This window comes from Tyto alba, unplaced genomic scaffold, assembly GCF_018691265.1.
Source record: "Tyto alba isolate M040663 unplaced genomic scaffold, T.alba_DEE_v4.0 Super-Scaffold_33, whole genome shotgun sequence".
NCBI lineage: Eukaryota > Metazoa > Chordata > Aves > Strigiformes > Tytonidae > Tyto > Tyto alba.
This window is the reverse complement of record NW_024881308.1, coordinates 1,325,360-1,345,198: the sequence shown is the minus strand read 5'-3', so window position 1 is coordinate 1,345,198 and position 19,839 is coordinate 1,325,360. Positions and strand designations below refer to the sequence as shown.

The 19,839-nt window shown below is 52.5% G+C and overlaps 1 protein-coding gene across 10 annotated transcripts in view; it reads left to right on the top strand.

The window, feature by feature from the left end:
* The window catches only part of EPB41L1 (erythrocyte membrane protein band 4.1 like 1), a 70,458-nt gene extending 50,658 nt beyond the window's left edge, over positions 1 to 19,800 (top strand). For 5 of the 10 annotated variants that reach the window (XM_042800759.1, XM_042800760.1, XM_042800757.1 and 2 more), the window contains 10 exons: positions 4,407 to 7,106; positions 7,679 to 7,786; positions 9,035 to 9,433; positions 10,849 to 10,959; positions 11,371 to 11,451; positions 11,644 to 11,706; positions 12,656 to 12,751; positions 13,685 to 13,765; positions 15,348 to 15,464; positions 16,700 to 19,800. In XM_042800759.1, coding sequence (XP_042656693.1) covers positions 4,407 to 7,106; positions 7,679 to 7,786; positions 9,035 to 9,433; positions 10,849 to 10,959; positions 11,371 to 11,451; positions 11,644 to 11,706; positions 12,656 to 12,751; positions 13,685 to 13,765; positions 15,348 to 15,464; positions 16,700 to 16,708 — 3,765 coding nt within the window. In that variant the 3' untranslated portion in view covers positions 16,709 to 19,800. The remainder of the gene's footprint in view (positions 1 to 4,406; positions 7,107 to 7,678; positions 7,787 to 9,034; positions 9,434 to 10,848; positions 10,960 to 11,370; positions 11,452 to 11,643; positions 11,707 to 12,655; positions 12,752 to 13,684; positions 13,766 to 15,347; positions 15,465 to 16,699) is intronic. The other 5 variants (XM_042800765.1, XM_042800764.1, XM_042800763.1 and 2 more) reach the window with 3 other exon arrangements.
* Positions 19,801 to 19,839: the final 39 nt, after the last annotated feature.

Here is a 19,839-nt window from a genome sequence, read left to right as displayed (position 1 = left end):
GGCAGAGTCACCCTGAAATTGGGCATCTCTGGATGCATCGGAAATGTTGGACTTATGCCTGTGCAAAGCAGAATCATCCTGCCTTCCATGTCCTTGCACCGTGCCCATGGGTGAGGAGTGTGGGCTCTCAGCACCGCTTGCCTGCAGGGTTTATCTCATGCGGTGGCGGTTGTTTCCCAGGACAGCCAAGAGGAGAGACCACTGAGCAAAAGAAAACTGGTCTTTGAGACTTGGTTCTGGTGTGGTTAGACCCAGCCGTGCTGCAGTGTGGTGCCCAGCAGTGCTGGGGTGCATGTCCTGCCTGAGTGCCCCCAGGGAAGACAGCAGAGCAGGAGCAGCGTCGGGCAGCGGGGCAGACGAGGCCAGTCCCTGTCATCTCCCTTAGACAGTGCAGAAGTTGCTGGTGTTGGCAGGCTGGGCCCTACCAGTACAGCTGGAGCCTGAGCCTGGGCTGGCTGGAGCACGTGTCCCCAGAAGGCAGTGTGGGCATGAGTGTGGGCTTGGGCACAGCCTCAGGCTTCAAGAAGGGTACAGGCACCTTCAGTGAAGTTTGGGCTCTGCAGCAGCAGCTCCTGGTCCGTGCTGGGACCCTCTACGTGCCAGTATTTAGGAGCTGGTGGACAGCAACAGCACACATCTCGATTCAGAGAGTCTTCCCCTCCACTCTGCAGACCCTTGTGGGTGCCAAGGCTGTGCTGGGGTGCAGGTGCTGAGGTGTCCTCACCGGTGATTTCTCTCCAGGCGTTAGTGGCTGAGTCTCAGCAGTTGATATGTGGGAACTTGTCCTCTCCTGGCCTGTGGTCACCATGAGGAATTCGTGGCCCCGAGAGGGTGATGACACGAGGACAGCACGTCTGCAGAGCTTGGAGCTTTCATCATGCTTAGCCAGAAAGTCCCTTGGTGCCCATGGGCTTCAAACCTCCTGAGGTTGGGTTATCTGTCACCCCCAGCTACACGTCTCCACCCTCCCTTCCATCCCTTAGTCCTCACTCCTCCTGGAGGACAAGAATGCTGAGCTGGGAGGTGCCAGGAGTCTCTTCGACTTTGGGTGACAAAGCAACCCAGTGTGTTGTCTCAGCATCTCAGATGCACTGGTTCTCTCCTCCTTGTCATGAGGCTCATGCTTTCCTCTCTGGTGGGCTGGGTCTCCCTGAGGAGCAAATAAAGGTAGCAGGGACATTGAAGGATGCCAAAGGGCCTTGTTGGCAGGGGCAGAAGGCTGTCTCTGCTCCGTGCCATCATTTCTTTCCTTTCTACCAGCTTGTTCTCTCTTATAATGTGTAGGCCACAGAGAAAATGCCCTTCACAAATGCTCCTGTTCCTAGAGCAGATGCATTGTGGTGGGGGGAAGTATGAAAGTAAATTATACCTTGGGAAGTCAAGGCTGGTCTATGGACAGACCCTTCCCAGCATCATCACTTCTTAGACTCATCTCCTGCCTTGGCACACATTCTGTCCTGCCAGCCTACTGACCTCCAAAGCTCCAGAAGTTCTCTTCTTTCCTGGACAACATACCCATATATCCACATACTTGCTCGGAACAGCCCCAAGAGTCCTCAAGCTCTGAAGACACAAGGGCTGCCATGAGCTTTGGAACCAGAGCTGTGGCCAGAGCTGTCATTCAGCCCTCTGGAGCAGAGTTCAGATCACACCACAGAGTAGTTGGCTGTTCCCTTGGAGAGAGCTGTGCTCAACCCAACAAAGTTGGAGGCAAAGGAAGCTGGTTTGGTAATCTGGAGATTTTGAATTTTCCTTACTGGTTAAGAGGTACTGCCATGGATGAACACATTGTTCCAGGCTTCAGAAGACCAGAAGACTTCTTTTAAGGCTTTTTGGTCTACAAAATTTATCTCAAGCCTTAAGTCAGTGAAGGAGCCTGAAGAAATGCATCATCTTTGTCCAGGGAAAGTCTCCTCCAAAGGACTCTGGTTTGCAACCAGAGAAGGGGCATGAGAGGACTTCACTGAAGAGATTTGTACATGTGCTCACAACCTGTCCATCCTTGCCTCAGCTGCAGAAAGGGCTCAGCAATGAGACTGCAGTATGGGAGCAGAAGAGAAACTGCTGTACCTTTAGGAAATTCATCAGTCTTCTGGTTGAATTGCCCATGAGCGTTGCTACTGAGTGGGAAGACTGGTGTTGAACGAATGCCAGAGACCAACCTGGGCTTCCCGGCAGGCTGAATGCAGCCACTGAGTTAGTGATAATGTTGATTTCATGGGTCAGCCCCCACTATGGAAGACCTAGGTGCAACCTGCTGCTCCTGGCAGTCACCAACAGCCTCTGTTGTAATATCCATGGACTAGGAAGAAATAAAACCTGCGTTGGAGGCAGGTGTGGAGGAAGGGACCTGGAGAACAGATGGTGCTCGGGAGTGCAAGGTAAAGGGATATCGGAGAGGCTTGTGTGAGCAATGCTGTGGGAAGCTGGCGTGGGACAGGTCTCCTGAAGACCTGGCTCCTCCAGCGTGGGTGCGCAGGGCTGCCTGCCTGTGACTGGGTGCAGGTGCCACGGCAGAGTCCCTGGCAAGGATCCGTCTTCCGTCTGTGGAGGAGGGTGCCCTTACTGCCACGCGTGTGGCATGGCTTGGCAATGCACGTGTGGCATCCCAGCGTCTGTTGTGGCAGTGCAAAGAGCCTGCACCTGCTCTGCCCTTGGGTGGCTCGGTGTTCTCGCGGGAGACCTGCAGCGGGCCATACCCGTGTGCAGCCCTCGTGCTTCCCACCCAGGCACAGCCCTGCTGGCACTGGGGGGGGTTCTCATGGGGCAGCCACGCTCTTGCCAGAGCCCGGGGCAGAGGGGGCGAGCATGAGGCCTGCTGCTTGCCCGGGTGCTGCCAGGGCAAGGCCTGGGGCATTGTGCCTAGGGAGATTTGCTTTCTTTGGCACCTGGTAAAGAAGGCAGGAGCTGTGAGGTGGCATTTTTCTGCTGGGGGCTTTCACCAATTTCCGATTCCCCTCCTCGTGGAAGCCCTTCTACTAGTAATTGGTTTTCTTCCTTTCTCTCTCTCCTCTAATCTCATCTTCCTTTCCCTTCCCTCTCACTCTGCTTCCCTCTGCCCCTCTGTTTCCCTTTATTCAATATCAGTTATTAGGTTTCCATTTTGGGTGCAACTGCTCCAAACATTCACCCTGACACCCCTGTGTGGGGCATGGCTCATGTCTTCGTGGATTATTTTTCCTAGTTTGAGCAGGGAGCGGGCAGCCCTCCCTCACTGGGGCTGGGCTGCGTCCTGGTGCCACAGTGGATCAGACTTGCCCAGCCTGCAGAAGTGGTGCTGGCTCTGTGTGTGTGTGCTGCCTATGGTAGGATGGCTGGGGAAGCTCCTGGGCTTCCTCACTGGTGCAAATGTTTCCCTGCTGCTGTCTTCTCACGTGTTATTTTCTACCTTCTGTTCCAGAAGTGGTTGAATTTTAGCAGTGCTTTGTTCTTGGCACTTGTGAAATCTTCAGTTGTCTTGCAGGACAAACATGTGAATGTACAAAGTGTACGTAGTAACAGTAAGCTATCGTCCTCCCCTGCACAGCAGCACAGCTACACTCTGTGGTATATCACCTACCCGCTGTGTCCTTGCTGCAGGATGCTCCACAACCTTTGCTTGGTCCTTGCTGCGGTACCGCTAGCTGTCTCAGCTGCCAAGCCCATAGTCTTCTTTTACATTTCACAGGTAACCTTTTACAGGTTACATTTTCAGAACCACTTTGTTTCAGCATTGCTAGAAACCTCTGCTAAATAATTGCTTCTGATGAGATTTTCCTGGAGAGCTGGAAAGGGAGGATGGACTTTGGAGTGAATCTGAGCTGCAGCATCCGGTAGGAAGGGGAAGGAGCCTTTCCGATACCTAAAAGTGGTTTCTTTTGTTGCTCATACTCCTGGCAGTCTGACATGGTCTTAGGGCACATGGATGAAGCTGAGAGTGAAGCTACTCAAAACAGACCATTGCCTACAATGACGTCTCACCCTTTGCTCATGGAGATTGCTAGAGCCAGCTGAAAACAGGTGGGCAGTCCCAGTTGGGTTTAACCACCTGCATTCCCCTGCCTCATGAGAGATACCCTGATGGCTGTTAATGTGTCTGCTGGGAGCTTTGCTCCCACTTCTGTACTTCCAACAAAGCTGCAGATACTGCAGGTGTGTCAGTGAGCCACCACCCAGAGCAAAACATGGTCCCTGGAGAGGATAGAGGGACTCAGTCCCTGTCACAGCATCAGCCCCCTTATTTTCAGTCCCTTCTCTCCATCAGCAAGTACCTCAACTCTTGCATGAATAATAATAAAAATAATACAATAGTAATGTAGTCAGCTCTGTCTGAGGCAGATCAGCATTCTATTACTCATGACAACAAACACCAGGAGTTAGGTAAGGTATGTTTGATGCTAACTCTTCTTGCTCCAATTGCAATGCAGGGCTCGGAGCATTGGGTATTTATAGAGAGAGAAACTCCTAGGCTGGAAGCAGTAGCAATAAAGAAAGTTCTGGGAGTCAAGAAAGAAGAAGCACATGCAGGTACCTCAAAGGTGAAACTGAGTGCCAGCATATCGAAAGTGGAGATGGCAGTAGGTAAAGCCAAGGAAGTGGCAGGCCAGGAAGAGCCAGCAGATGCAGCCCTGGATACCCGGACGAGAGCAAAAATGATTGCTAGTCCAGAGGATTTTGAGTCTGTCTGGGAGGATGAGATCTATGAGAAGGAGACCAGGGGGGAGCCCAGCCAGGAGGCAGAATTCCTGCCAGCCGAGAACACAGAGGAGGAACCCCAAGCACAGGGCGAGGAAGCAACCACCAGTGAGCCAGGTCTGCCCAAGCCATGTCAGCAGCCTGAAGACAGGCAAAGGGCCGATATTTTGGGGCCGGAGCCTCCCCAGGGAGAAAGCGAGGTGGTCTCCAAGGAGCGCGCTTCTGCAGCCTCCAGGAAGCAGGAGGCCAGAGTGCTGGCCACTGTCACAGAGCTTATTAAAATTAAAGTGAAGGCTAGTGACGACAGCTCAGAGACTTCTGCGACTCAGAGGATCATCTACTTAGGAGATCCAGAAGGAGAGGAGAAGGATATTAAAACGCACCTGCTCTCAGAGACTGGTGGATGGCTTGACTTGGAGGAGAGATCAGAAGCCACCGTGAACACATCTGGGGAGGGATCCGGGCACGCGGCACCTGCGGCAGAAAGGTTCCAACCCCCTTCCTCAGCAAGTCAGCAGCACAGGTCAGTGTCTGGAAAACCTGCTGAAGCACTGGAGCAGCCCGGGACAGGCTGGGATGGGACCAGCCTGGCGGGACATCCCACCTCGGGGTGGGAGGAAGAGCTGCCCCTACGGCAAGAGAAAGCATCTGCTGGGCTGACAGGCTGCGAAGCACCTGAGGGAGGTGAAACCCTACCGGGTTCCAGAGAGGTGGGACCAGAGGAGACGGGTCTGCAAAGCCCAGTGGGAGGCTTGAAGCCGTGTGGCTTGGCAGGGGATGGCCACGGGGCTGAGGAGCACAGAGAGAGCCCAGTGCAGAGCCCAAACTTCTGCACGGCAGTGGAGGGGCTCTCAGGAAGGTTTGGAGCAGATGGTGACAAGGAGGAAAGTGCCGGAGTGATTCTTCAGATGGAAGAGATAGAGACCAAGTCGCCTCCATCAGCTGTGCCTCAGCCAGGCCACCCTCACAACACTGCGGGGTTGGAAGGGGATAAACCCAGCGCTCCTGCCCCTGTGCCCTTTCCCCAGCAATCCAGCCCTGTCCCTGCAGAGCTAGCCCCAGGCACTGAGATTGAAGGCAGAGACCTGTCCCAGGGCCCTGTAAGAGGTGTGGGCATACCCAAGGATGTGAACCCTTCAGTGGAGGTGGCATTCAAGGAGGCAAGCCCTGTATTCGACAAAGGAGCACCCAAGGATGTGAGCACTGTAGCAGAGGTAACAATACCCAGTGGTGACAATGCTGAATCTGAAGAACAACCCCAGGACGTGGGCTTTGCTACATGGAAACCTCACTGCGGTGCAAGTCCCGTTGCAGGAGGACCACCCCAAAACACAGACACTGCATCAGAGCAGATCCAGGTCAGAGACCCAGCCACAGGGGAGGTGACCCATGACATGGACCCCGTCACAGCAAGGGCAACCCAGAGCAAAGTCCCAGCCACAGAAGAGCTGCTCCAGGAGGAGAAGCCCATGATAAAAGATCTCTCCCAGGACATAGGACCCACATCAGGGAAGCTGACCAGAAATGAAGGCTGTGGGATGGAAGAACTGTCCCATGACAAAAGCCCTTGCATGGAAGAGCTGCCTCCCAGGGCAGGAGAATCAGAACAGCAGGCTGAGGCCATAATAAGAGTCCTGCCCCGAGAGGGTCCTGTGGCTGGAGGGCTGCTCCACACTGCAGATCCCAAAGTGCAAGAGCCACCCTGGGAGTTGGAGTTTAATGGGGGACAAGATCTGCAGGGCAGGAGCCCTACAGTAGGAGAAACCTCCAGGGACAGTGACCTTGCTCTGGGGCAGCCACCGCAGGATAAGTCTCCTCCCAAAGAAGCTGATGATGTCCCACACACCCACTCCCCTGTAGCAGGATTGTGTCAAGGAAACAAGATGTACCAGCTCTCTACCTTGAGCTATGAAGGTGGGGGAGAGCTGCAAGCAAGCACTGGGACACATCAAATAGAGTCTGGGTTGTTGATGAGCGTGGCTGGGGGGACAGGAGCTGTGCCCCAGGAGCATGGAGATGTCACTGTGGCCCCAGGTAGCTGGCAGGACAGCGAGAGCTACAGGAAAACCTCAGTGGCCTCTAAGATTAAGATGTTCGAGCAAAGCGAAGCAGAGCGAAGGGCAGCCCCCGAGGGACAAGAGCATGTGCCTGAAGCTGAGACATCAGCAAAAGAAAAGGGGAAGATGGGTCTGGCACAAGACATGCTTTTGAACACAGGCCTCGCCTCACCACCGGCGGTGCCGGCCACTCCGGTGGGACCTGCATCCAGTGTGGGCTCCTTGGCCCTCAGGCAAGGCGCTGGTTCAGAAGACGCCTCCCAGCCTCTCTCTCTGAAGGAAGATGTTTCTGTTGACCTGGAGCACGAAGGAGAAGACAGTGCTGACCTGGCCTCCCCTGACTCTGGCTGCGAACTCACACTGGCAGAAGCCGTGGTAACTCTTCAATGAACTGTCCGGACGGAAAGTTCATGCGCATGTTGTGTGGCTCTTTATTATCGTGTTCGGTGGCTCCTCACACATCCATTGACTGACAGCAGTCGCTTTGCATCCCCTGTCCTTTTATGTATGTGTGTGTGGTCAGGCTTATTTGCTGAATGCAGACCCGCTGGCCAGTTGGTTCATCAGCTTCTGTTTTGTGACACCTCCCCGCCCCGTCCCGACATTTTGGCTCCCTGGAGAATGCCGCTCGCTAAACCTGAGAGCGGGCGCCCAAGCTTCATGTCCAGGAGCAAGAAAGGGAGACGGGGGGTGGCTGAAGGAGCTGTGATTCTGTCACAGACACGCACGCACACACACCTCGCAGCAGCGTGCCCACGCTTCCAGCTTCACCCTTGCATTTCTTACGTTGATATCCCTTCTTGCTTAGCTCGCCAGCCTCACCCACCCTCCCCTGTCTTCGGCAAGCTGGTGGCTGGATGATGAAATAGCTTTCTTCGCTCTTGTAAGCACTAGTTCAGCTCCTGTAGAGTTCATTTTCTTACAACTAACCATTTTCTCTAATCCAGAGCAAATCTCAGGAACCAAGTGGGGAAGAAAAGGATTTATCTGACCCGTCAATAAAATCCAGCCCGAAAGAAGAGAATTTAAAGACTGCTGTTCCAGTGGTCTTCCAGGTCTCAGTGCCGTTTTACTAACTGCTTCTTACTGTAGTGTGAAAGCTCACATTAACCAGCTGAAGGCTGTGTGCTTCCAGCTCCTCTCCCCATTGCAGAGCTGTTATGTATATATTTATACATACACACACACATGAAAACATGTATGCAGGTGTGTTCCTCTTGAGTTTTTTTGACACTCTGTTTCTCATACCTCTCAACCTCCCAGCAGTGCCAAGGGGAGGTTGTGCCAGCACAGCCTGGCCTGTTGCCGGGATGGCTCTGGCTACAAATACTTGGACCAGAGTCCAGGAGTTGGCTTTCCTCTGGCATCAGTGGGCTTAGAGCTGTTCCTAAGGGGGAGCTGCCTAGAGTGAGATGCAAAGTCCAGCAATGGGTCTAGATTTCCCATGGCTTCATGGCAAAGTGTGGTGAGGGGAAATGTACCCTCTGATGGTGGAGTTGAGAGGTATGTCCATGTCTGGTGAAGAGCTAACGGAGGGAGGTCATCCCTTGGCTCTGATTGTGCTGTCAATTACACTGACCAAACACTCAACCAGGTCATCCCTGAGACTCGCCCCCGGCTGCCTGAGGCCTCTGGAGGGGAAGGGTTGTGGTGGTGGGGCCGACTGACCCCCCGGTGCAGGCAGCCGCCCCGGCGTGCAGGGCTGCTGGGCGGCCCTGCCAGGGCTGGGCCTCCTCCCCTGGGCTGATGCTCCGCAGGGCCCATGCGGGTACTCAGTGGAATTGGCACACACCTTTGCTTCTCCTTCACCACATGTGGCTGGTGGGGCCCTTTTCTTTCAAACTCTTCTGTCTTTCCCTTTGTTTGTTTTTTTTTTTTTTTTTTTTTTTTGAGCGCCCAACCTTACTGACATACGATAGCACCGGCGTCTGCGCTGTTTCTGAATGTCTCTTAACAGACCTGTTGTTTTGCATACATCTGCTTCCTCCGGGTGCACTGATGTGCCTCCAAACTGTCCAAGCTTTTCTGTGTGACTGACCCTTTTTTGAGATGATTAATTAATTGCCAATAGAGTTTTGACAAAATCAGATTGAATAACCCTTCTCCCCCCACCCCACCCCTGCAAAGTCGCTGCTGTCAGAAAGGTTTGAGTCTCCATGCTTGACTTGTGTTTGACTCTACTCTGTGATGTTTGCTGCAGCCTTCTTTCTCCTCCTCCTCCTCCCTTCTCCCCCGTCGGCACTGCCAGCGTTGCCACGCCATGCGGTGCTCACTGTCTCTCTCCGCCATTGTGTCTCATTCAGAGAGCGAGCTTGAGGGAGGGCGCCGAGGAGAAAGCTAAGCCGCCTCGGCACAGGGCTCCCGAGAGTGACACCGGCGATGAGGAGCAGGACCAGGAGAAGGACTCAGTCTTTCTGAAGGACAACCACCTGGCCATCGAGCGCAAGTGCTCCAGCATCACGGTCAGTTCAACCTCCAGCCTGGAAGCAGAGGTGGACTTCACAGTTATCGGTGACTTCCATGGCACAGCCTTCGAGGACATCTCCCGGAGCCTGCCTGAACTGGACAAGGACAAAAGTGAAACAGAAGATGAAGGCCTGGTTTCCTTCCAGCACACTGACAAAGTAGTTCCTGAACTGGAAGAGGATGTCAAAGGCGGGGAGAAGGTCTCCCAGCCCAGCCCAGATGTCTCCCATCTAGAGGTACACAGGGACACCATTCCACCGACACTGTCTCAGTGCCATCACGCCTCCATGTTCCTTGTCCTGGTGCCCGGTATTGCCTTGCTAGCGTGCACTGGTTTGGAAGAGCATGCTAGCTTTCAAACATCCCCAGGTTCCTTTCTGGTGTAGCTGTTTTCCCCTGATGCGCGCTGTCGTCTTGTTGCATGGCTCTGTTGTGTGTTTTGTGTATCTGCTAACCAGAAGAAGTCATCGTCGTCTCGTAATCCCCTGTATTTGGCTGCCTACTGTGTCCTTCGCACCACTACAGCATGTCAGCAACTGGGAAGGGCACGTGTCACTAACCAACAGCTCTGTCCTTGTGTTTTGCATGAATTCAGTGACCAGTTTGTGTAGTGAAGAGAAACGTGCTGCCAACTAACCTCTCTGGTCATTCCAGAGCTGAGTGGGATTTACAGAGTAGCTTGTGGGAGCTGCTCCAAACTTCATGGAGGGTCACTCCTATGCTGGGAGTGATTATAATAGGGCTAAGAAAAATGCATGTGGCATGTGTGTGGAAGTTGAGCGTACATGACGGGGAAAGGATGGTAGAGCCAGCTCCAGCTCGGATGAAATGTAGCCTTGCCTCTGCACTGGGCTGGGGCCATCTCCTGGCCGGTCAGTGCTGGGGCAGCCCTCCAGCCCTGGAAGGTAAGTTCCCAGTGCTGCCTGGAGCTGCCAGGGGTGAGTCCAGACCTGCAGCCAGGAAAAAGCTGCAGAATTATAGGGAGATTTTTCTGAGCCAGCCTGGAAACCCTTGTGCAGAGCACAAGGTGGGCTCCAGGGTCACAGTGGGACTGTGGGCTTGGGTGATCAGCTCCGCAGTACCCCATGGCCAGCACTGGGCAGGGGAGGCTGCTGGCTCGGTAATGCTGAGCACTGGCTAAGCATCCCCTGTGCAGGAGCGCCTGACAGCTCCAATTCCCTGTAGCAGGGAAGTGCTGGAAAGCTGTTGCCATTCCCCTGAGGTCCTGACACCCTGGGTGTAACCACAGCCATTGGGAGCTGGTGCAGATCATAAACCTGCTGCAAGGCATGAGTGAAATGGATTTGGTGGGTCTCGCCCACCTTTTGAAGACCAGTTTGACCTAATCCATGGTGTCTATAAATCTATCAAAAAAATCCCTGAAAACCCCAGGGGCAGAGCATCAAGTCTGATTTGGGGTATGTCGGTCACACAGGACACTTTGCGTGGTGGCCATCTGCCCAGGGCAGCAGCCTGGCCTCTGCTCTCTGCCCAGGTACAGCTCGGCATGACACTTCCAGACGTCATACGTGTGTGGCACTTGCAGAGGAGTGGGGCAGAGATGCTCCACTGAAGGGGGCTGGTGCATAAAGAGTACTCAGGGCTGTTGGCATCATGCCCCAGTGCCTGACTTGCTGTGTTTCTTCTGCAGTCATCAGCCCCAAAAACGGGTGCTGCAACTGTCGGCCTGGGCCCAGGCGTGAAGAAGCCTGAAGCAGATGGCTCCGCTCCCCACTGTGTCGGCACCACAGATGCAGCCCAGGTGATGTGGTGGCTCCATCCTCCCGCGGCCCTGCTTCCCAGTGGTTCTGCTGAGCCTCAGTCCAGCAAAACCTGTCCCCGGGCAGCAGCACCGGGAGGGCAGGTTGCTGAGTGGGGCAGTCGGGGGCCTCTGCTCGCCTTTGTCTTGCTGGAATCCCCAAAGTATCAATAACCAAAGCCCACCCAGAGATATTCTGTTTGTCCCTGTCCCCATCTGCCATGCTGCTGGGCAGCGCCGGCACATGGGGACGTCTCCAGAGGGTGACGGCCACCATAGGTGCTGCACCACATGAGTCCATGACCTCATGGCCCTCCCTGGCTTCCTCCGGCAGCAAGGGTGGCCGCACCGTCCCTGGGGGTGTCACCGCCTCCCTGGCACCTCCCAGCTCACCGGTTTCCTTTGCCCTGGCAGGTGGAAGGAGGCACCCCAGGCAGCAGGGACACCCCAGCCACTGCTCATGCTGGCACCACAGAGACGGCACTGGCGACCTCAGTAAGTGGGGCTGGCCCCTTGTGAGGCGGGGGAGCTGCTGTCCCCTGCGGTCCCTCTGCTCTGGTGAGGGTGACTGGGGCTGGCTGTGCTGGGGGGGAACCCTGTCCCACCGGGGATGTCTGCGAAGGGCGACCTGCCGCATTTTCCCTTGTGTTGCATTCAAGCCAACGCCCCCATCTGCTCTTCTTTCAGGACCACAGTACCAAGGCTGGGAAAGGGGCCGTTCCTGCGACAGACCTTCGCTCCCTCTCACCGGTGAGGGGGGGACCACCAGCCAGGCTAAGTGGTGGGGAGGGAGGGAGCCAGCCCCGTGGGGCTGGGGGTGGGCTGGGGTTGGTCCCACAGGGCCCCCTCTCCTGTGTTCCGATCACTGGCATCCTTGGCTGGTGTGTTGGTACTGGGAACAGCAGAAAAATGCTCAGAAGGTTGGGGAGTGAGATGGCAGGAGAACCCCTACCCATGGCCTTTCTGCTGTGCCAGATCCACACCTTGAGCATCTGCTGAAGGAGGATAATTCCTAAAAATAGCCCAGTCCCTGGTGAAGTTTCATAGCAGTCTGAGATATCTTTAGCCCTGGGTGTCCTGCCCAGCCACCCAAGGCCACACGCAGTTTCCTGACTCCCAGTGGAGGTGACAGCCAGCGATAACCCTGCCCAGCATGAGGACATCCTGTGTAAAGTGGTTTTCTACTTGATTGCCTCATTTCAATGGAGTCAAGCCTAGCCAAATGCCACGTGCTGCCCCAGGCTCGTCACTTTGTGTAGCAGGGAGAACATAACAGGCCCTGCCTGGCTGGGGCACCAGTGCAGCCTTCCCAGCCCTCGCCATGCAAAGAGGGATGGACAAAGCTAGAGATGGCCTGAGACCTCTGTGCTTAGGGTGGCCCTGAGGATGGGTAGGGAAGAGCAAAACACAACCATGAAATCATCTTCCCACTGCAGAGGCCCCTTCCTGCAGCTATGGGCTGCAGGTAGCTGTGGAAACCTCTCCCTGGCCTGCCCCCCTCCCCCCGCTCCACCCCCCAAAAAAACCCTAGATCTAGTTGGAAGCACAGCAAAGTGTCTTTTTTTCCCTTGCCACTCTCTCCCCTCCCATGCTTGGCTGAGTAGGTGCATCCTGGTGGGAAGGTCCCAGCTTTTCGGGAGCCAGCACTGGGGGCTCCCCTGTGGTGGCCCCACTGATGCTGCTGCTCTCTGTCCTGCAGATCACCAGCAGCTCTGCTGGGAAGGAAATGCTCACCAGCATATTCAGTGCCACTGCGGAAACCCTCTCCACTTCTACCACTACCCACGTTACCAAGGTAAGAGCAGCTCCAAAGGGGACAACCTGATGCAAGCCACTGGAATTTGAGGATGGGTGGATTTATGTTGTGGGTGGTACAGCAGAAAATGTCCCTCTCCTCCTTGCAAGTTTACATGCTGTCCCAGGGGGGATGGCAAGCCAGCACAGCACCCCGTGCCCAGTTCAGCCCTGCTCTGCTGCCTGTCCCATCACCAGGCGTGACCATGGGGGACTGCCAGCAAGGACAGGGACTGTGAATACATGTTGTGCCCACCCCTACTCGCTGGTAGATTGGGAGGGCAGGGAGTCGTTGGAGTGAGAAGGGAGAGCAGCGTGCAATGTCTCTGACCTCCTGAAGGCAGCTGCAGGGCTGGGAGGGACTCTGAATGAGACTGCCAGCAGCGTGTGTGCAAGTCCCTGCCCATGTAACTGGGGTGAGTGATCCCAGATGTACTGAGAGCCAGAGCCCAGGTCCCCCTGGCCCAAGAAGCCCACAGCAACAGTGCTGGAGCATCTTGCCTTCTGGCAGCTATGGGAGCCGTGTTAGCATGGGGTGCCTTGGGTTTATTAGAGCTGGAGTGGTACAGGCAAGGTGGAGAGATGGTAGGAAATGAAGGAGATGGGACTGCATCAGAGGACCTCACCCATGGCCATTTCATTCCAAAATTAAGTGCACATAAATGAAAGCAGCAGCTCAGTGAGGGACTTGGGTAGGAAGGAGGGGTGCTTGGCACCTGCCACCCAGACCTTTTCCTTTCTTCCCCACGTGGCCAGCTGTGTCTTGCCAGTTCTAACCACGCACCAAGTCAAGGGTACTGGGAGATATGCTAATTTATGGGGGACCTCCTAAGGTGATGCTGGCGCTGTCCCTCCTCCCGTGGGCAGAGCTACATCTGCCAGGAGCTGGCTTGTCACACAGCTATGGGTGAGTGCTTTCCTTCTTGTTGTGCAGACTGTGAAAGGAGGGTTTTCCGAGACACGAATAGAGAAGCGCATCATTATCACGGGAGATGAAGATGTGGACCAGGACCAGGTAGGAGCAGGACGCCCTGGTTTTGCCTGGCACCGGCTGCCCTGGCTGCAGCACCGCGTGCTTCTGGTTCTGGCTCATACCTGTTTACCGCTTCTCTCCAAAACCTGACCCCTGAGGCCCCAAACCTACCAGCTCTGTCTGGCAGTGCAGGTCCCCATGGGGTGCAGCAGCACCCCTGTGAAGCCCCAGCCCAGTTTCCATCAGCACCCGCTGCAGCAACGAAGCAATGGTAAAGGTTACATCCAAGCACAGAGCCCGGGGATGGCATCACCTTTTTATTTTCTGAAAACACATTTCCAGTTGCCCTTTCTCTGTTGAAATACTCCAAAGTGGCCCAGGTCATTTGTCTCTTTCCAGCACAGGCTCACTACATGTTGACTCACTCCAAGTGATGGTAGAGGCATCTGCCTCTGTGATAGAGGAACAAAAAGTGACAAACTTTTATGATGAAATAGGAGATTGACACAAATCTCTAGGGCCACAGGGTCATTTTCCTGTGAACTAACCCTTTGGAATTTTTTCCTTAAGAAGAAAAATTAAAGAGCTAAAATATTTAAAAGGCTCTAAAATAATTTTTAGATTTTTTTTTAGAACTATAATAATAAATGCAATTAGTTTATTACTGTAGATTTTTCTAGGGTTTTGCTGCAGAGAGAATTGCTGCTGTTCCTTTGCTTGGGTTTCATTAGGGAGCCTGGTACATAGAGCATCTCTACAGAAAAAAACAGCAAGAGAAAGGCAGTGCATGAGGCGTCCCAATGGTGTACAAATCCCTGATCGGTGGTGGGCTCCAGCCTCTTCTGCCAAGCTACTGTTGTACCAAAAGAAGGGTTCTGTCACCTAGTGCACAAGCCAATACACACAGGGTTGAGGTATTTCTTTTATTTCATGTCTGCACAGAGATGGTTGCTAGGTGGTAATTCCACAAAGCTAGCACACCACACAAAGGAACTTCAGCCTATTTATCTTGTTGCATGATTAGTAAAAACTTGTCTAAATTTACACTCATTGATCTGTAATTACCATTCCATCTGCTATCAGTTAGTTATATTTAAATTGGCCTGACTCGCTATGTAAATTAGCATGCATGCTCCTTACAGGCGTGAGGTGGCAAGTCTTTTTTTTTGGTCTTGAATTGATTCAGTGGTTGCAATCTCCCCCCCCAACTTTATCTTCCCTCCCCCCCCCCCCGCCGCCCCGTTACCACAGATTTTTGCTGACTTTATGCTCCTTGGCCAATCATCCTTTGGCACCTTCTGGGGCAGGATGTTTCCTCTTATCAATCTTTTAGCTCCCCTTCAAGGGTATAGTCTTTAGCAAGGCCTGCATCCTTTATACAAAGTATCAGACTTACACAATGGAGCCAATGTTTAGTGGTCACTATAGCTTAGACATTAACCCGAACATATGGTTTTACTTAGTCTATACTACTGTTGGTTCAGCTTTGAACCTCTGCATCCATGTCCTCCCGGAATTCTGCTCAGCTCCAGCTGCTTTCTATCCGTGGGTTCTGTCTGGCTGAGAGCGATGTGCCAGATTTCAGGGAAGTGATGATAAATGCTTTCATCCTTCTGGTTTCTAGGCACTGGCTTTAGCAATCAAAGAGGCAAAACTACAACATCCTGATATGCTGGTAACCAAAGCTGTGGTATACAGAGAAACAGAACCTTCTCCAGAGGAAAGGGACAAGAAACCTCAGGTAGGTGGAGAAGTTACCAGGTGTGATTTATACCTGCTGCGTAAGGGGTGCGTGTAACTGGACAAGTGTCTCTGGTCCCCACCAGCTGCAGGTGCTGGCAGGCATTGCTGCTCCTCGGCACTAAGAGCAGCAGCTCTTGGCCAGCAGTTCCAGTGTGATGGTGGCTCTGGGCATGGCCACCTGGTTGTGGTTAGAAAGCTGTTGTCATGCCACCAGAAGCACTTCTGCAGATGTCATCTTGCTGTCCTGCTCAGCAGAGGGGTCAGAGCTATTTTCATGTGAAGAAGAAAGGACCTGCTTGTCCCCCTGAGGCGGGGAGGGAAGGAGGTGATGACAGTTTTGTGCGTGGGCTGAGAAGTTTGTCTACAGGTTCTGCAAAGCCAGTCCAAAGTATCAGACCAGTGTTTGCAAAAAAAAAAAAAAAAAGGTTTCTTTGGTCCCATTCAGATTACCAGGTTGTCTTTTTGTACGCAGGCAGGTGTGGGCAGCAGCAGCACACAAGGCTTGCACCTCCCTGCAGATGCCTCAAAGCAGTCACAGCCCCCAACATTTTTCTTCAGGGCAAAGCTAGCTTGAGGACTACTGCCCAACTCTTAACCCCCTACTCTGCCCCCATTGCTCCCCCATCAGCGGGGCTGCTGCAGCTCTTTGGTGGTGACACAGCCCAACAGACCTGTATCAGAGCATCTGAGGGGCAGAGGAGCATGGTGGAAAGGAGAGGGCAAGCTTCTGAAGGCAGCTTCACTGCTAAAAATGTATGAGGAGCTCTGTCACCAGCCAGGCTGCAGGTGCATTTTGAGAGGCCTCTTTGGAAATGCAATTTTGTGTTTCTTTATCATATGAAGATTTTGATTGGCACACTCGGAAAAGCGACCAGCTCCATTGCAGCTTGGAAGGTCAGAAGAGGCTCTTGCATCTGCTTAATCCTAATTCCTATCACACAGTACAAGCAAGAAAGACCAGATAATTCTGCATCACTTAGGGAGCCACCCAGTTTTAACTGAATCGTTTAAAGGAAGGGGGCAGTGACTCATCATTATCTCCCCCATATACCAACACCAGCCAGGTGAATTAAGAGTTCCTGCTAATTACCAGAGGTCCTGGTAATTAAATGCAAACTGTAGCCCCAACTGTTTGCAAATTTACTGTTCCCGTGTCCTCAAACAAAGAGGAGCCCTTTTATAGCCCAAGAAATCAGCACCTGATGACTGGTCATTTCCATCCGCCTTGTACAGGAATCTTGACCACCATGTTCATGGAAGTTGGCATCTGTATTCAAACCTGGAGAAGAGCGGAGAAGGAGCCTTCATGCTGGATTTGTCAGCAAGACATAGACATCCTGGCTGCAATGTTCATGGCGAGAGACAAAAATTTTTAAAAAGGAATAGCAAATATATTATATATATATATACATACATACATATATATATATATATAAACAGGAAACAAAATGCATCCTTGCACTGCTGCTATATGCTGGAAATGAATAACAAACACCACCAACAACAAACAAAGCCAACCTTCTGCAGATAAATTGAAGAATTTACAGGATTGGTGATAAAATAAGATTTTAAAAATCATAATAATAACAATAATATTGTTAACAGTACAATAAGCCACCATCTTGCATGTTACATTAAAGGATACACAATCATGAGTTCATTTGTTGCACACTGAATGGAAAGGAAAACTGCTTTGCAACAAAGCAAGAAATAAGCAAACTGAAATAAAAAAACACAAGCAGAAGCAAAACCATTCCCCACCTCTGGAAAGAAGAGAGAAAAACATTGAATTTATTACCTTAGAGTTATTTTCCAATTCACAAGTGTCGTTTCGCCCTTCTCATTCCATGCTGGTTCTTTTGCATCTTTTGGGGTTCTGTTAACTCATCCCCTTTCCTTCTTTATCTTCTTCTCTGTGCACTTGTCCAACCTCTTGTTCTCCGAAGGTATTTAAGAATGGATTTCATTTCAAACAAAACAAATGATATGTATATGGTTTTTCATTTATAAAAAAGCAGCCTGTGGGGTTTCATATGGATGTGCATTTAAGTTATGTATATTATTATATATAACGAGGGGGGAGGGAGGGAACAATACTGAAATAATTCAACAGTGCTGGTAAATATAATGACAACATTTTTAAATTATTAACTCTTTGGTTGACTGTGGTTGGTGTATTTTGAGACTCTTAGATCACACGTGGGACTCTCAGTCCTGCAAGAAGAGAACGGGGAAGGTTTTAGCCGCTGCTGTTTTGGAGGGCGAAAGGGACAGGGCAAGAGATGGGAGATGTCCTGCCGGCTGATCTGCAGCGTATGGTGGTTGGATTTGGAGGGTCAGTGGTGACTTGGAGGGGCAGGGAAGGAGGTTGAGGCTGCAGCTCCATCGGCTGTAGGCAGGGTTGTCCCCCTGGTCCCCCCCCCAGAGCCACAGGAGTCAGCTGGGAGCAAGGTGACAGCCGCAGGACTGCGTTCATCGCTCCTCTCCAGCCCACTGAGCTGTGCCAGGGGTTGGGGTGGTTTTGCTTTGTTTCTGGATCCCAGTAATGAAGTTACTTGAGCCGTGTGGTAGGGTCAGAGGCAGTAGGGTTGTTTCTGCCCTGCCTCCCCCACTGCCCAGGGTGTGATGGCAAGGGCTGGCCGAGGTGCTGCGGGCTGGTGGCAGCGATGGCAGGGCGATGGCAGTCCTTCCCCCAACCTGCCTAGGGATGGGCAGTGGAGACACCGTGCTGTTTCCATCACTGCAGAGCGTCCCCAGCATCCCTGGCTGGATGAGAGAGCGCTCTGCATAACAAGGCGCGTGTCGAGGACGTGTCAGTGGAGCTGCCTTCCCCCAACTCCTCCCAGCCCGGCCTTTAGCCCCAGGCTTCCTTATGGCTGCCTTTGGAAGGGGATCATGGGCCAAGCCCAGGGCCTCATACACTGTGAACCAGGCAGTTAGGGTAGGCTTGGAACCAAAATCAGAAAGGAAAGGAAAGGAAGTAAACAGGTTTCCTTCTCGGAATCATCTCTAGCTCTTGCAGAAACAGAAGGGCCCATGATTCTGCACCGTTTTGCCTTCAGTCTCCCACCCCTCACACAGACTGTGCCCATAAATAGGTGCATTTTGCCAGGTCCTGCAATGGCTCGGAGGATGACCGTGAGCAGGAGAGCCTGTGCCACAGGGATGTTGTGGGAAGACCCCGCTCACCTCCTTTGCTGTCCTAGGAGAGAGCCTGCTCCTGGCAGCTGTGGTTCACCAGTTGCTTGCTAGTATGTCCCCGTGAAGTCTGTTCTCCTTACGGCAGAGAGGTTTCTCCTGTAAGTGAGAAAGGCATGAGCACAGGCTGCTTGGGAAGTGGGCAGAGCTGCTGGCTGGTGCCAGAGCTGGTAGGTCGAGAGGGTCTCCCCAGCTTCCATCCGAGCACTTTCAGCTCCTTTAGAGACCAGGCCCCCAACCGAAAAAGAGCTAAAGCCAGTTGCAAAGAGGCTACTTTTATGTTTTCTTTTTTCAATACACCCAAACGAGCTGTAATCAGCAGTGGCACTTTCAGAGAGAAAGGCAGGGTGGCGGAGAACGTGTGGTCTGTACATGGTGCTCATGTTCATCAGCACACTGCATTTCACACTCAGAGGAGTAGCACCTTTGCAACTCACCAGAGGCTACTGTGAACCTAGATACTTGCTTTGACATTGTGTACAGTTATAAAATCAAAGGTTACTGTTAAAATTGGTGGCCTTACAGAGTTAGACTTGATGTGTGCTTGGACTGAAATGAATTATGTTTGGAGTGAGCAGATCCAGTCCCTGGCTTCCGCAGCGTGTTTAATGGGTGGAAGTGTTTAAAAGCTTTGGAGAGGGGAAAAAAAAAAAAAAGGAAAAAGGAAAAAAAAAAAGCTCACTGCTTGTTCGCCTGGTGAGGTGTGGGTTTTCTGATGCACAGCAGCAACCGAGGCCCCTGCGGGCTCTGCTTCCCAGCCTGCCCATCACCTTGATCCGTTTCAGATAGCTGATCACTGCTTGTTTTCTTCCAGGGGCCTTTCTGTTGAAAGGGGTGGGAGACACGAGTGCCTGTTTTTACCTGATCCCACAAATTCATTCCAAACCTGGCCTGCAATTGCATGAGTAATAATAACAGTAACAATAATAATAATAATATTTATTTTTATTTGAGAAGCACCTTACCAACCAACTGCAACGCTCTGTTGTTCCTTCACTAACTCTCCTTTTCTCTTCCCTTGTTCTCCCTCTCCCCCCTTTGGTCATACTCCTTTTCAGTGCTCGGTGGTGTATGCGTGTGTGCTCACTGTTCTTGTATTCAATAAAAGTGAAATAAATGTGTTTGATGCTAAATCAGCCTGGGGACTCGTGGAGACTCTTTCCTATCAAGAGGAT